This window comes from Pelodiscus sinensis, chromosome 16 (assembly GCF_049634645.1).
Source record: "Pelodiscus sinensis isolate JC-2024 chromosome 16, ASM4963464v1, whole genome shotgun sequence".
NCBI lineage: Eukaryota > Metazoa > Chordata > Testudines > Trionychidae > Pelodiscus > Pelodiscus sinensis.
Genome location: NC_134726.1, coordinates 32,690,904 through 32,708,314, shown reverse-complemented (window position 1 = coordinate 32,708,314; position 17,411 = coordinate 32,690,904). Strand labels below are relative to the sequence as shown.

General features: G+C 41.0%; 1 protein-coding gene and 1 long non-coding RNA gene across 6 annotated transcripts in view; one reads left to right on the top strand and one right to left on the bottom strand.

The window, feature by feature from the left end:
* USP22 (ubiquitin specific peptidase 22) overlaps positions 1 to 17,411 on the bottom strand; it is a 205,709-nt gene that overhangs the window by 112,634 nt on the left and 75,664 nt on the right. For all 3 annotated transcript variants that reach the window (XM_075899711.1, XM_075899712.1, XM_014575259.3), the window contains exon 2: positions 11,204 to 11,336. In XM_075899711.1, coding sequence (XP_075755826.1) covers positions 11,204 to 11,336 — 133 coding nt within the window. The remainder of the gene's footprint in view (positions 1 to 11,203; positions 11,337 to 17,411) is intronic.
* LOC142818631 (uncharacterized) overlaps positions 365 to 17,411 on the top strand; it is a 41,974-nt gene continuing 24,927 nt past the window's right edge. For 2 of the 3 annotated variants that reach the window (XR_012896195.1, XR_012896193.1), the window contains exons 1-3: positions 365 to 500; positions 14,918 to 14,995; positions 15,451 to 15,574. This is a non-coding gene — a long non-coding RNA (uncharacterized LOC142818631). The remainder of the gene's footprint in view (positions 501 to 14,917; positions 14,996 to 15,450; positions 15,575 to 17,411) is intronic. The other variant, XR_012896194.1, reaches the window with a different exon arrangement.

Genomic DNA, 17,411 nt, shown 5'->3' with positions numbered 1-17,411 from the left:
TATCCACCTGCTCAGAGCCACAGCAGTCTCAGGTGGCCAAGAGCACAAATGCAGACAAATATCTGCAGCTTTCCCACATCTCAGTCTACTGTGTAAGATTCCAGCTTTAATGCAGAAACGAGTTCCTGGTTGTGACAGGGTCAGGCCAGAGAGGTACAAGAGAGTGGTGGAAGGACAGTATATTAGCCCTGAACCCCAGGTGAACTAACAATGACTAACCTAGAACCCAAAGGAACCTTCTGGAATCAATCAGGCTAACTGAAGCACCTGGAGACAACTGGGAGGTTCCCAGAGTCATTTGGGTAGCACTAATCAGATCACCTGAAGTCAATTAAGAACCAGTTGAGACTGGTTAAAAAGAGCTCCTCTGCAGTTAGTTGGGAACACAACAAGTCTGGAAGAGGGAAGGCACCAAGATCTGAGAAGAGAATTGTCTGAGTGAGAGCTGAGGCCTCCAAGGAAGGCAGAGTGCTGTGCAGGAGAAGGACAGGCTTGCTCAGGTACCACAGGGAAGGTACTGGGAGGGACTGTTTGGGGAAGTGGCCCAGTGAAGTAGTTGCTGGACTGGGAGTAGTACCTTGTCTCTTGCCGCTCTCTTAAGATTCCTGGGCCAGAACCTGAAGTAGTGGACGGGTCTGGGTTGCCCCTAACCCTCCCCACGCTACTACAGAGTCTGCCCCTTAGAGGGGAAACCTGGACTGTGCAGAGGGTATACCCCATACTACTGCTAAGCCCGTGATAAGAAGGGCTCAGTAGGCTGTGACCCTTGCCTCTAGTACAAGCAAGGGGCTGTGTGGGGTTCACAGCGAGCCTCTGAGGGAAACACTATCTGCCAGAAGCACGAGACCAATGGGGCATCACCACCATACACTGCGCTCCGAACAATTTTAATTATGGCCCCTCCAGCAGTTTTAGGATTATATTATCAAATAGTACTGATGCCACTGGACCCTTGCCTTATTCAGTCTGCAGGTTGGATGCACAAGGGGGCAGGATTAAAGTTGCACAAGCAACCAAAAACTGCCATTATAGTCTTTAAACAATAAAAGAATGAATCCAGGCTTTTTTCATCCCTGATTGAGCTCCTCTCTCTAGCCTCATGTAAAATTATTCTACTTGTTACTCTTAAGATGGTCAGTTTTCTCAACAAAAACCATATTCCTTGTTAAATAATGAATACATGACCTGACTTTCAACTCAGACATCAAGTACATTTCAACTAGCACTTTTTAAATGGACAAACTATTCAAGTGTTCCTCTCCCACCTCTTTGCTAAGGCACCATAGTCATGACATCCAGCTTAGCTCTTTAGCTATTCTGCAAGTCCTGAGCCTTTGAGAAGACTCACTTGCACCCAAAAAAAATCCCAATGTGGCACTTTGATATATAAAAAGCTGTAAGAGTAAGCTGAAACCAGAATTATTTTCACATGACTACAGCCATTATCAGACAGAAAGTCAACCCACCACTGTTACCTATTACCCTCCCTGCTCTTCTGATCTTTTATAAGCTTTTTCCACACAATTTAAAATAGAATTTTCCCCTCACCATTTATGGTTCTCTAATTCAAAACCTCTCCCTCCACAGGGGGTTAATCAGAATGCAAAAGCAACAGAAAATTCTAATTATCGCTTGAGAGAGGTACTAAGGCTTAGTTTGATTTGTTATTTTGATCAATACTGAAAATACCAATCTCCACAATTTCAGAGAAAATGCTGTGCTCCTCCCCATTTTGTTAGAGACATTGCTGGAAATCCTCGTCAGTCAGACCCATGTGAAAGTTATGTATTTGCTTTTAGAAAAGGCAGTGAAGAGAAAAATCTTCTGTGAAATGCAGTAAACCAATGTTGAAGTCAAGAATTCTAAAAACATTTGACTGTTACCAAAACCTCCCTTCTCAATCTTCATTTCCTTCCAAAAATCTTCCTGAAATAACCATGTCCACAAAAAAAATATCATTTTTCTTGACCAGCTGAATTTCAATAATTAGAGGTCTACTCTATTAACCTTGTCGGACTGATTTCCCAAATTCCTCAGAGCGCAAAGACAGAGTTCTGTCCCTTTTAACTATCTGGCAGCGCCTCAGTTTTCCATGCACCATTTCTTGAGGTATCTCTGGTGCTACCCTAATTACACATCCTCATGGCTATTCATTTTTTTTAAGTTTTCATTGGAAGATGCCTATTTGATCATAAAATAGTACTGAAATTAGTATCCTGCTTTCTCCAGGAAAGAGGATAGTTAAAATCCTATTGAGAGAAACTTGCACCTCCTAAGGAGAGAACTGGTGGGTACCCCTCATGTACCCTTTAAAGGACTTTAATTTACACAAATTGTGTATTGGACTAGTAATGTGCCGCCTAGTAGAAATTTCAGTCTTTCATTTTACTATGTCATTAGTTTCCTTTATGCTAAATATAATACACTGCAGAAAACAATAAAAGGGTACAGATACAGCTGTAGCCATTGGTCAGGACTTTTTAATCCAATTCATAATGCCTGGGGAAACAGGTAACATATATAGTAGTGGATGTATTTTAAGAGCACTAAGATCCTAAGGGGGTTCAAAAGACTAGGTGCTACTTTGAAAATGTTTTTGCAGTGCTATTATGGCTGTTGTAACTGAAATATACAACCAGAACTGTGATTAAGTCTGAAATTCCTGCTAGTCTCCATGGAGACAATACTGGCTCAGAAAAAGTCACTTAGGACTGGTCTACACGTAAAATGTAGGTCGACATAAGTAGGGCACTCAGAGGCATGAAAACCCATACCTCTAAGCACCCTAGTTATGCTCACTTAATCACTGAGCTCTACACAGCTAGGTCAACTGAAGAATGCTTCCATTAACCTAAACTACTGTGACCTGGGGAAGCAGTGTCCTTACAGAAACAGATAAATCCATTCTGTTACTGCAGAAATGGCTATACTAGCACAGCAATAGCCTCTGTAGTGTAGACATGGCCTAAGTGCTTTAAAATAATTCCTGTTCATTTGAAGTATTTAAGCATTTAATCCATTTTTGCCAATCAAATGCTTTCCCCAGGGAAGCAGTAGCAATAGCCAAAGGTATTGCTATAAGAACATTTTTACAGTGGATTTCATTTGCAACTGCAAAGCTAAACTGAAAATGGCATTTTTTAAAAAGTACCTTTCAGAATTTAGAAGCCAACAAGTCTAAAGTACACACTGAATTGGTAGTGTTCAAATACCTTTACACTTAAGATGTTTGTCTGTATACTGTACTATGGTCCCATGATACAGAACCCTTCAGAGATAATACAGCTCTGATTAGCCACACTTAATTCTGTCAGTTCTGCTGTGTGTTAAACTCAGCTCTCCTCCTTTTACTGCCATGCCTACAGTCTATGCCCTTGGGTAGTGTCCTATAGCATTCTTTCTTGGGCACTGGCCTCCTACTGTACAACACCATTAGTTGCAACAATAGGTGTTAAACAAGAAGGTGCCCGAAAAGTACCTTCTTCCCCAGCCCGTTTCTAGGTTCTCTTACAACACTAATAGATGTATCCAGTATAACTAAATACCAATAACTTCATTCTCCATCATAGGCCTGAAAGGTTTAGATTTCCAGAATAATCTGAAATTACTAATAATTTGTTAGACACACAATACCTTTATACAGTTTTTAAAAATATTCTACTCCTCAAACAATAGTATGTTTTTTCAAAATAAAATATATTTACGCAGCATCAATAAAAAAATCTTAATCAGGAAAGCTATTGATCTGTCATTCAGCATTTAATTCTGAATCTTTCGTACACAAGAGGCACAAACTTTTGTATATAGAGTATTACAGCAATCTGTACCAATGGTGGTTATCTAATCCTGGGCTCATCACCTACCTTAAAATTATCTCCAATTAAACCTGCACACCTTGGAGGACTGATAAGCTTCTCTTTGACAACAAGAAAATGCTCAAGCACAACTCTTTGACAACAAGAAACTGCTCAAGCACAATTCTATTTCCCCCAACCCCATTCTTTTACCACCCAGATCTCCAAGTCTGGCATCACCCCTGACTGTGAAACTCTTTTCCCTCTGTCATGGCAGTAAATATGCCTATAGGATGACATGCTCTTAACTGGCATTCTCTGTCCCAGCAACATTCATGGTCCAGCATGGATGTCACAAGACCAGAGTGTCCTGGTGGAGGGCTCACAACAAGGATCCCAGTGGGGCTGGCAGGACAGTGGGCTGTCTGCAGGGAGCTGACATAATGGCCACCCAGCGCAGGGAAGCAGGACTGCCCAATGAGGCTTATAGCCCAGGGAGCCCTGGTATGTGAGGAGCTGCTCAGGGAGTCCTGGCACCGGGCTGCCTAGCAGAGCCACAGCAGTGATAGCTGCCCAGCAGGTTGGCAGAGCAATGGGGCCAGTAGGTGGGGAGCCAGCTGGGAGACCAGCAGTCAGGCCAGGGGACCAGCGGCAGCGGTCTAAAACTTCTCTCCCCTAGTCTGGCAAAATCCCTCATCCAGGACCAGTCACATCCCAAGGGTGCTGGACCAGGGAGGTCCAACCTGTACTATCATTCTAGCACCATGGCCTAAAATGCTACCACAAAATGCTTCAAAACACACTTTTATTGTAGTTCTGTCTTTATTCCCTCATTCTATTACAATTCCTTTCTCTAGCGTTTCCCTATATCCCAGCTCCTGCACATCTTCGCACAGAATTATAACCACTTCAACCAAAAAATGACTAGCAACAGCAAATTAGATACATTTCCATAATGTCCTTGTTTTAAAATGTTGTTTATCCCTGTATGATAGAAATTACTTCAAGCCAGAAGGTTCAAGCCAGAAGGTTCTACCACACTCCCAGTATTTCTAGTTACAGCATCCCTGTTTACAATAGGTCATATACATGTGAATTGGGACCTCCAGATCTTAATCTTCTTTATAACGTCTGTGTAAAAGAAGAAATGAGACATATGAAAGATCCAGAATTTTAAACCAACTTTCTTCAGCATATTGATTTACTATTTCTTGCTGATTTCTGGAATAATCAGTACACAGAAATATTTGTCTTAAAGTTTCCTTGTCTTCTAGGAAGTAAAATGCAATTTGTTCCAAGGGCAGGTATAGTTCCCACATAGTATAAGTAGAGACAGTTGCTCTGGGTTCGGTATCTTAGAGAATTATTACAAGATCAAGAAACTGTTGTACACTTCCATGTTTTATTATTCTTTCTCCCCATTTTACCAAGAAGCACATTGTCATTTTAAGAAATATCTACATGAAAAATAACTTCCATTACAAAACAGAATTTGAGCCAGCTTTGGTTCTGAAAATAGTGAACTGGCTATAACGTTCTTTTAAAATAAAAGCATGAGAAATTTTCCTAGTGTTCCTATCTTGGATCAATTTTTTATTACAAACTAAAGTTATTTAACTAAAAGCATTCTGTCAGCAAGTAATAAGGGGTCTGACACCTTTATTACTTTCTTTATATTTGGAATAAAGCTATTTTCTGTAAGGAAAAGCTTAACAATTAGTTTCTGTGCAATTGTTAATACTGTATACCAAATTATTCATTCCTATAGGAAAACAGGAAGGTGGACTAGTTTAGATAGTAAAGGTATTTTCATTTTGTTTCATTTTCCCTCTTTTTAAAACACTTTCCTAGATTTAGAGATTTCCTAACCCTTTAAAGATATTCGTTTGTTGCACAACATAGCAAATCTAAATAGGTTCGATATGCAAAACACTACTCATTTGAATCAAATTACAATATCTTTTCAGTTTAGTTTAATACTCTAAGTGTGCTGACTAAATATTAAATTTAATGTGGAAAAAACAAAGCCCTCTTGATCTCTAAGAATGAATTTTTATATAAAATACTTCTACAAATATTTAACTATTAGGAAACAAATGTTTATTAAAGACTCTGGATGAGCATGTTCATTTTTAATAAAGTTCTTCTCATAAAAGACACTAAGATGACCCATCTCATGAAATCTGCTTTTATCTATTAAACCAGCATTTTACTACTAATCTTTTGCATTTTTAATGTGAACTGGAATATTAATAACCAGATAAATCTAGGTATTTAGCCAAGCATGTGAAATCTTATTTATGCAGTAAGTGGTTCTAACATTAGGGCTAGGCTAGCAGTAAAGATAAACATACAAGACATGACACTATTCTCAACCAAGAAGTCCGTGATACTGCAAAGAGTATATCCTGATATTGTTCAATTTTTTGCATCAAATTCAATTTGTCTAGCTTTGATAAAACACATTTGTTTCATTAAAATATTGGAGTTCGTTCCTATTCTATTAGCAAATACAGTAGCTATAATTGTGTCCACTGAATTAGCAAAATGCAAAGCATGCAGTTTTGTTATTACCACCATAGCACACTCAGGCCTATTGTGGAAGGTGCTATGCAAACAAAACAAACAGTCCCTACAAGAACTTGAGTTACTATTCTTGATTCTTTTATGGTTTGGGGGATTTAATGAAGTTACTCATCTTGTACAGTAATGGTGGTTCTTCAAGATGTGTATCCTGTGGGTGCTTCACTCTAGGGCTACATCTACACTGCACCCTTTTTCTGCAAAAGCTTACGCAAATGAAGCGCAGAGTAGACTATTGCCACGCTTCATTTGCATAATTAATTAGGGGCTGCTTTTGCTCAAAGGAGCTGTCTACACAGCTCCTTTTTGCGCAAAAGCCTCTTGCACAAAAATGGCCCCTAATTATGCAAATGAAGCATGGCGATATTCTACTCTGTGCTTCATTTGCATAAGCTTTTGCGGAAAATGGGTGCAGGATAAGTGTAGCCGTGGTGTCAGTGCGTCCTCACACCAGCGATTGGAGGTTTTTGTTGTGCATGCATGGCAAGGCACTGCTATCAGTCGCTTTGTGCCACTGTCTGACTGCACACACGGTGCAGCACCCTCTGTTCCCTAATCATGGAATCCTATATGAATGGACTCCAAGGTAGAGGGGAGGAAGGTGGATAGTGTGGACACAGGAACACATCTTGAATGATTGTTACTGCACAAGGTGAGTAACTTCTTTGAGTGGTGTCCCTGTGGGTGCTCCGTTCTAGGTGTCTATAAAGCAGTGCCCTCTTCTGGCAGTGGTGGGCTTTGGAGTCAAGACTGTGAAGTAGAAAAAACAGCAAGTCCCACAGCAACGGTAGGAATAGGACCATGCTGTAAAGCGCAGTGTTGGGTGAAAGTGTGCTCAGAAGACCAGGTTGCTGCCCTTCAAATGTCGGTAAGAGGCAAGTTCTTGAGAGGCCATTGAAACTACCATTGCCCAAGTAAAGTGTGCTGTAACCTTCTGTGGGGGACATTTGTTGCGGATTGTACAGCTGCTCCCCGAGTTGCGAACAGTCGAGTTACGACCGTTCGCACTTACGACCAAAGTTCCCATGGAGCGGTCATAAAGGCGGTCCCCTACACCAGCCATGGAGGGAAGCCTCCGTCCCGCACTCCCTCCGGGGCCGACCACCCCCCGTGAAGGAAGGAAGCCCTGTTGCGTGCCTCTGCCGGGCCTGACTCTCCCCTCCCCCACTGAGCAGGGAAGCCCATTCAGGAGACCCTCTCCGCCACATGTGCCTGCCCTGGGGACAACTCAAGCCTCTGGCGCTGGTGCAGGGAAGTCACCATGCTCCTCTTCCAGAGCCCCCTCCTACAGTGCGCCTGGCAAAGCAGCTTAAATGCCCGTCCACCCGGGAAGCCAGCACTACCTCCATTTTCGCTGGAGGTAAATACTGGGGCTTCTCGGGGGTGGGTGGAAAATGGGGGAGGGAGGAGACACTTTTTTTAAGAAGTCAGTTTGCCAGATTGTTCAATATTTTATCATTTGCTGGAGGGAAAAAAATACTTTGTCCTTTATAAAAGAGCTTCAAAGTAGTTATGTAGAGAAGAATGAATCTGATGCTTGTGAAAAGAAGGATCTTCCTCACTCTGGTAAATGGACTTCATTGCTATTAAACTCAAAGAATGATGTGATATCCTGATTTAGGCTTTCCCTTTAAACTTTTGATAATTCTTGTAGATTCCAGGATGTTTTGTTAACCCCAATACATAAAGACCCTTATGATAGCTGCACACAATCTTATTTTTATGCCCACGAGTAATGAGCCATGATTTTTTTTTAAATGAAACAGACTGACTTCAAAACTCTAGTCTAGATGGTCAATTAATTATGGTCTTGACTGTGTGTTCTAGGGCTGCGTATAATTATTTTAAAATAAACTCCATATAGATTCTTCAGTCAACTGTAAGAGCTCCTCTCTAATCCTTTCTGAAGAGTTTCCTCAGTTCTTCTCTATCCAGTACTGATGCTCAAGTCTTTAATCTACATAGCTCATACCATTTGCAACAGCCATCAAGTATCTGTCCCTCTTCCTTATCATCCAAAAGAATTTCTCTCCCCCCCCCCCCCCCCCCCGTGTAGTAATTCAGGACACTAAAATTAAACTGTTGGTCTAAAATCTTGATATAGATATCACAAGATTACATTAAAAAATGCTGTTCTTAGATCCAATGTCAGATCCATGCATAGAAAAGTTTTACAATGGATAATTGTCAGTTTGGCTTTACATTTTTACATTTGAAACAACCTTCAAGAACATGTACAACATCAATTAAATATACAAATAAGGCATTTGCAGGAAAGAGAAAATGACACTGTTTGCAAAATTTTCAGAGTCAGAATGTGACAACGCTGAAGAGTAAGGCAAAAGGTAGAAGTAACTAATGTATCAAATATGTGTTTGCATGATCTGTTGTAGCAGCTGTATTGGACCTAGAACACAAGAGAGACAAGGTGGGTGAGGTAATACCTTTTATTGGACCAACTTCTGTTGGTGAGAGGGAAACAAGCTTACACAGAGCTCCTCTTCAGGGGTCACCTTAAGGAGAGCTCCATGTAAGCTTAAAAGGGGAGTGTGTCTCATCAACAGAAATTGATCCAATACAAAGTTTTACCATAACTTCACCCAACTTATCTGTAATAGTAAACACAATGTTCAAAATATTTTAATACCCATTGTTTACACGGAAGAAGTTCTGCCTATGATTGGGGCATCATGCAATTCTACTTTAGCTTTTTCTGTCAGCCGATTCAAATCTACAGTTTTGTGAGATAATTACGTATTGTATACATGTTTTTATGCAAGGGAGTTAGTACATTTGCATGCCTCCATAGCTAATCTCTGATCCCTAAATCTGCCTCTTCTTGAAGAAAAGTGGCAGATTTAGGGATTAGAGATTAGCTATGGAGGCATGCAAATGTACTAACTCCCTTGCATAAAAACATGTACATCTTAAAGGATAAGGGCAGTTATGGAAGCTAATGCTACTTTTTTTTTTTCCCGACAAAGCTATGCTCTTCTGATATACAGAAATGCCACTGAATTCAGAGGTCTTTTTTCTCTTCAAAAATCAATAAAAAATAATTTTGCAAACAGAAAATATCAATCAATGATTACACTACATTAGTTTGCTGGTACTTTACTAACAGGGTGAACTGCACAACTTAAAGTCTCAGCTTCTTTTAAAAAATCCTTATTCTTACCTTTGCCCAAAATCAGCTGGTCATGCATTGTACTAGTCTGCTGAAATCTGAATATCAAAGTTCAATACTAATGTCAATTAGTCAGCTTGGATCTTACAAGTTAGTTTCTTATTCTAAATGAAATAAAGCAAATTAAGGCAAAGGACCTATTTTTGGCTAGTCCTGTTTCAGGAGAATGTCGTTGCAATGCACACTAACAGAATGACTGCAACTTCAGTACAGGGAAAACTGCATTAAGTTCACAGTCCAATAAAACAAACTTAGTGATGGGACAGACTACTGGGACTTCAAAGGTGGCAGTAAATATTTTTTGGTCAGTGTATGGTCTCCATAGGCCAGTATTTCTTAAACTGTGTTCTGCGGCACACTAGGCAGTTGGAGGTGTGCCACGGAGTTCAGCAGTTCAAAGCGGCTGCTTTTAGAGCTTAAAGGGGCAGGTGCTTTTTTTGGCTCCTCATTTAAAAAAAATTGTTTGGTGTTCCTCAGCCTAAGGCAGTGTTTCTTAAACTTTAAGACTATCTGGTCTTCCTTTATCCCTATATTTTTCTTTCTAAGCATGTTCAAAAAAGGGGAAAATAAGGGTTACAAACTGATCTTAAATGTGCCAAATCCAGTGAGACTTCATATTGAAGGTTCTAAAAACTAATTTTTCCACTCCCTTACTTTTTCATAAAACTTTGTTTAAATGGATTTAAGTATTGGAATCCATATACCAGACAACCTTTGACTAAATATGACTTTTCATTAGGAAAGAGCACAGAAAAGATTAACCGTTTTTACAAGTGGTTATAATTAGAAAACTATTCCTAAAAAAGTTTGATCATGTTGTTGTTAGTGTCACACTCACTTAATTTACAAAATCAAAAGGACATCCTTAACTCCCAGGACTACAAACACAACTTATCGAATACTGTTAGTCTTCTAGACTACCTAAAAGTGAAGGCTGCAAAATCGGAGCTTCATAGGCACTTTGCTGATGCCACTGAAGTAGAATGAAAAAGCTATTCTACTATCAACTTTACACTTCTGACAGAAGCAGATTAACAACAAGAATGTTGTTCAAACAGGAGTGTAAACATTCAAGGACAGAAGCGCAGAAACCTGTTTGTTTTAAAGTTTAACAGACTAATTTTTCTGAACATAATTACGTTCATTTTCACTGTAGAAGCAATGTTAAATATTGATTTGACATTTTGTTTTAAAATGTTAGATCACACACATATTAGCTAACAAAAAAATAAAGATAAAAAGTGATATACCAAATCAAAAACAAGAATTGCTTTTTTAAAACTTAAAGTTACTCAAGGATTTTTCCTTTAATTTTTTTCTTCATCATTTTAGTCCAGAAACATTATTTGAAATAATTAAGTTGCAAGCATGGAAAATTAAATAACAAGGAATGCATCCGTGTTGCATGAAAAGCTAAACAGCAAGAGTTAAAGTTACGCTCAATTTAAAATAATGCAAGAGATCTAGTCAAGGTAAAACAGTAGATGGACCAACGTTAGATTCATCTAATGAGCTAATTACTGGTATATGCCATACAGACTGAAGGCCAGGGAGAGAGGGGAGTGGGGGAAAACCCCTTCACAAAACACCAGACAATGGGATAGAAAGACTAGTGAGAGATTCTAGAAGGATGGCTCACCTAAGTTGTGTCGTTTTGTCTTCGCGTGCTCGTGAATGTGTTTCTTTGTAAAACAGCCAAAGAAGACACAATAGAGGCAAGAGTGGAGTCTGTTCAGGTGGGCACCACACATGTGACAAATGCACGACTTTGCCTGAAATACAAAAATGGATATTAATTATGAACAGAAAAAAACCTATTTATACGGGTCAATATTCTGTTAACTCTTCAAACCATTATATTGCATTTATAAAGTTGAGTGTTGTGAACTGTACCAGACCGACAAAGGATAACTGAATTTCTGTCTCCACAGCCCAAGTGAAATTACAGGCAGTTGACAGTACAAAACTTCTCCAGTGCCCCCAACACATTTCAAAACCTTGATCCAGTGCAGGTCACTAGAATAGCTAACATTCATGCCCATTCACTGTTGCTAGCTCCTCTATTGTGTATACCAACAATAGTGTTAACTGTAAGATGTTTTTGACACCTTCTATTCAGAGGCAGCATGTTAATAACTGACTTCATATAGGCCAACCAGCCACAGGAGGCTTTTGGTTATTAGCTAAGCAAGGCTGGGTTTGAAGCAAGTTGTTGGAAGTTGAGACTCCATTTTCCCTGCATGATCCAGTCCAGCAAGATAATTAACGACAACTGATGGGTGTCACTTGAAGAAGCAACAACCCTACATTGGTAGTTTACTCTCTTGTAGGTATGGTACATTTTAAGTAACAACTGTGGCAAAGAAGCATCCAAAAATTGGAAGGAAAGGTAGATAAATTTTGGTCTAGTCTAAACTCTTCTTTAAATCAATATTTTATAACTTTTCTTCCAATAAGTGCCCAACTCAATTGTACCAATAAATCTCTTGGGAAGCTTTTACTATTCCTAGTTGGATGCAAACCAGTATGAAGAATTTAGGGAAAACAAGACCAAAAAAGAACCACAAACTATTCAGCAATAAATATTTTGTTTCATTTTTTACACTTGAACATTGATAACAAATAATTCAAGCTTAAATAATTCCTTCAGACCAGAAGGAGGTGGACATCAATTTTAGCAACAAATTAACCTAAGAACCAAGAGAACAGGGCTCAAATTCAGATATCCATTTCAGTATGGTGGTTTAACTCTTCTGTAACAGCTCAAAGCTCTAAAGACCACTTCAAGATAATAGGAGCACCAAAACAATGAATGTGGATACAGCACTTTTTTTTTTAATATTGAAATCCAGTGATAAATTTTCCTGACAATTGAAAACAATCTAATACAAAACACAAGCCTAACATTTTAAAGGCAATACTCCACTAAACTACACAGTATGTATGATCCACAACAGTCGTGGGGAACCTGCGGCCTATCTTGGTTCTACGCTTGGCCCACAAGATATTTTGTTTACCATTGCTCATGCCACAGCAGTGCCAGATTCCGCTGGTTTTTGTCCACATTCCCTCCACCCCATCCCCTTGTATTACTAAAGTGATACCCATGTAAAACAAATGCACAAGAAGTGAGGTGCACACTGACTGCACACAACATTGATTGAGAGCAGTGTGCTCTCTCTGCATCCAATCAACGTGCTGCTACAGTTTAATCGACACATCCTGCAAATTCTAGGTAAGCAAGCCCAATTAGCAAAACTTCCCTATCTCGGGAGACCATCTTGGTTACGACAAACTTGCAGTCAGTCCACGGAGATGAAGGAGGGCCACTCACAAGGCCCGCTAACTAGCCTAGGGTGCCCATTGCTGATCCATAACAAATGCCCCAGAGTCACTCTTGAACAGTATTTGCCCAGTCTTCCATAACTTGCACTAATGCCAAAAAGTATCAGCTTGATACAGTTTTCTAGATTGAAATTTTGCTTTTGCAATACTCAGTGTAAAAATACACCAAGTAGTTTACCATCTATTGCATTATGACTTTAGCCTTTTTTTCTTGAACACACAAGATATGATTCAAAGTTTCCAAAAGTCCTGTTAGATTTGACTGATTTAATTTCGTCTAACAATACACATGTACAATAAAATATTTTTAAAAAGAACCAAAAACTTACCACCACAACTTATGTCAAGGGCCCTACCAAACTCATGACCATGAAAAACAGCCATAAATCAGTTTGTGCGCTTTTACCCTATATTCTGCAAATGTCATCAGGGAGACCACTATTTCTTAAATTGCGGATCCTGAGCCAAAAGGAAGCTGGGGGGGGGAGGGAGGGGGGTGGTGTGTGTGTGTGTGTGTGTGTGTGTGTGTGTGAGGGGGGGGTGTCACAAGGTTATTTTAGCGGGTTGCCACCCCTAGTACTCTGACTTCAGAGCAGCAGATGTTGGCTGAGCAACCAGCTTTGAAGGCCGTGTCCCACCAGTAGCAGCACAGAAGAAAGAGTGGCAATACCACAATATGCCATCCATGGTTCCCTCCAAGGTACGTGCTTGCACAGGTGTGCACCAAGAATTTGAGGCCCACCCACCTCTGCAGCAGAGCTGCACAGTGGTGGCTTAGCTGTTTGAGGGCAGGGCCATGTAGCAGGCAGCTGTCCCACCCCAGGAGCAACAGGACAGCCACCTTGCAGCCCTGGCTTCAGACTTTCCCCAGAGCTGGAGCTGCAGAGGCCGCATGGCAGCTCATGGTTGCTCCAGCAGCTCTGTCCACGGCAGAGCTAGACCATGCACTGCAGGCAGCCTGCAGCCGCTCCAGTGGCCCTGGCTAGGGACAGGCTAGAGCCAGAGCCATGTGGTGGGGGGGCCAGGGCTGCTCCTGGTGTCAGCCAAGGCAGTCCTGAGATCAGAAACAACTGCATTGCAACCATGGCAGCCACCCACCCCACCCTGGAAGCAGCTGGCTAGAGCTAGGCCAGGGTCATTTGATCACTGCCCAGCTGCTCCCAGGGCAGGCTGCATGGTAGCAGTCAGAGCTGGGACCATGGCCGGGAGTGCGCTGCTCCTGGGTTGGAGATGTGTGGCTAGGGGGGTGGATGCAGAGCGGTCGGTGGAAGAGTCGTGTTCTCCCCACCCCAGGGGAAGGCATCAGGCAGCACAAGGACAATCAAAGTGTTGATGGCGGTGGGGGGTTGGCCAATGGATCAGGCAGAGGCTGTGGTGGAGAATGAGACAGAGCTGGCAGGCCCTGCAGAGCACAGCAGGGAGGCAGTCCAGTTTAACTAGTTGGTCACCTACTGCATATACAGCATGAGCGGGCAGCACATCCACAGCTAGGGGCCCAAGCTGCTGCCCTCCCTCCACTTGTGCTGCCTGACCACTACCTCATGCCACCCCCTAATGCCCGATCCCCCTGCCCAAGCACCCCCAAAGAGCTAGTGCCTCCTGTGTCCCCTTCCTCGCTGGTCCCTTGGCCGACAACACCCCTGCACTGCACACTGGGTAAGTTGTCTGTAATGGAATGTGCTTTGTATTGTAAAGAGCTATCTAATCTTTGGTATATTTTGAGGAAATTGCTACATATAGCAGAAATCTAGTACTATGCCATTAATTTATCCAAAAAATGGGGAAGACAGTTTAAAAAATTTTTTTTTTTTAAAAGGTGTAACAATTAGTTGCTCTGTAATAATGTAGATAGGCCAATTATTGGTATTTTATTCTTTGAATATACTGAGTTCAACAGGAGATTATGAAGTGCTGGAGTTGGGGGAAGCAGGATGTCATCACTCAACAAATGAGGACTGTTAATGGACAGTATCACAGCTTTTGCTCTGAAAATTTTGCTTCCTCTTAGCCAACCTGCAAAACTAGAAAGAACCATATGAAAAGGGGTGCTTGTGACGGAAGGGAAGATATTCTTTGTTTACTTAAGGTATTCCCCAATTGCTCATCATCAGGAACTAATCCTTATAGATGTTTTCTGTCACTGACTTGGTTATATACTAAGTTACCTCTAAGCCAGAGCAGCAGCCAGGGCTACTCTGCCGGAACTGGAGCTGCGGTGTGACTGTTCCTGGGGTCGAGGGCCCCTGCATTCCTGTTTCCCCATCCCGTACCCCTCTTCCCCCCCCAGCCCTCTGGCTCTCAGAGCCCCCTGCCAGCTTCCCCTCTCTGGCTTCGCATGATACTGCCCAAGCCTCCCACTCTCTGGGTGCTGGGGGAGTCTCTCGAGGAGTAGTGCCACTGGTGGGTGTCATGGTTGCACACCTCTGAAAAAGCCCCCATGACGGCAATATTGGCGCACAAGACAAAACTCACTCCACTCATGGATGGAAAATCTTAAGGGAAAAACTCATGCCATCCTTACTTCTGCACTGCTTTTTACAGAGCTGGGCTTCTGACCAGCAGCCACTGCTCTCCAGCTGCCTAGCTCTGATGGCAGCACTGCCACCAGAAGAAGCAAGTGTAGCAGTATGACAACCTCCCTACAATAACCTTTGGGTCCAGACCCGTAAGTTACAAAACTATAAATTCAGTTTTAATTAACTAAAAGTATATTTATGATTTTTTAAATCTTATGACAGTGAAATTGATGAAAATGGACCATGAATTTAGTAGGGCCCTATTTATATCTAAAGAAAAGTGTTGCAAATCTGTCATACTGATGTATAAACAGTGGTCTTCGGCTGCAAAAGCTAAATATGATCAACCTATCCCTTAGAGATTGTTTCCATGACAACAGCTCAGAATCAGACTAGCAACTGGCTATTTTACTTCTTAGCAAATTGTACATGAGAAGTCTTTTAGCACTCAATGTATTGTAAATACAAGACACAATGAGTGTAGTAAATTTAATGTGGTTAAAATTAAGTAGAATAATGAAATAGTAAATTAATCTAGCATAATTGAGGTAATTTAAAAAAAACACAAGACATTTTAATATGTCAAGTTAAACTCTGGAGACAGAAATTCAGTATTCAGTGAGACTAAAAGCTTACTGTTAACTATTCTGCTCAGCCTCCAAAAGAGACCTAACCCACTAGACCAGTGGTTCCTGACCTTTTCAAGCATACGGACCCCTTTTCAATCTATTAAAATTTCATGAACCCCTTTCTGTGCGGGGGGGGGGGGGGCAGTAAGGCTCGGGCCCACCGCAGTACCATCGCAGACCACCAGGGGTCTGTTGACCACAGGTTGGGAATCACTGCATTACACAGATTAAGCAATGAAACCAGAGTATTGCATACACACGGAAACTGGTAATCTCAAGGCACTTTATGAATCATTCATTATTGCAGAACAAATAAGCCAATTTCTAAATGGATGCTCTTTTCTACATTCAATATTGCAACACACAACAGGAGTACACAGCGTCCCCGTTATAAGTCATCCCAGTATACATCCGTTCTGCACTAAAGTCATTGACGCTTGTAGGAACTGATGTGCTATAAATCCTCGCATTCCCCACTCTTAAGTCATGCAAAAAAAAAAATTGTGCAAATGGAAGTCACGTCGGGGAAAAAATTCTCTGCTTTAAGTCCACGTTTTTTGGAACTTATCTTGGACTTATAGCCAGGGCGGCCTGTAAAAGGAAAAAGCCAGGCACAACAAACGAACGGGGTTGTTGACACTTCCTGGTGTCTTGAATCGTCAGACATTTGTTATTAATTCACCATATAAAGGATAGCAAATCATCAAAACACTGGTGCAAAAAGTTAATGCACCAGGCTAACAGTGTCCTGAATTGACAACATTCCTTTGCATGCCCATCTCTTTCTGGACTTAATAAGGGTTTCAAATGCAGTGAGTAGCAGCATGAATTGGGTATAGAAAACAGTGTGTGTCATTTAACTACCGTCCCATGTAATAGACCTGAATAGCAAAATTCTGTCACTGTCCATGTGGACAGAGCTTATAATAAAAATAAAATTATAAAAAAAAAAAGAGAGACAACAATAAAGCTTAGCTGTTGTAAATCAGTCTCTATATTGCCGGCTGTTTGAGTAGTAGCTTCAAAACCTCAATTTTCACTGAGCTCAAAGTCAAAATAAATAGTAACACCCTTTATTTACAAGTTTTCAGGAACAGAGATTTAAGGAATCTTGCACCTTTATTTCCATGCTAAACTAATAAATCAAAGCGTGTCCAGAAGTCAAAGTTATTTTCAGATTTGGGCTTGGGAATCACCCAAGGACTTCAGATTTCCTGTGACTAGTGAACAATTTTTCAACAGATTCATTAAAATGAGAGGAAATAGGTCTAACTATATATTTTTGAAATGTGTGTTTGTCTGTTCAAGAACACATCCTAAACTGTAGGAGCTAGGACCACCATATTTAATCTGCAGC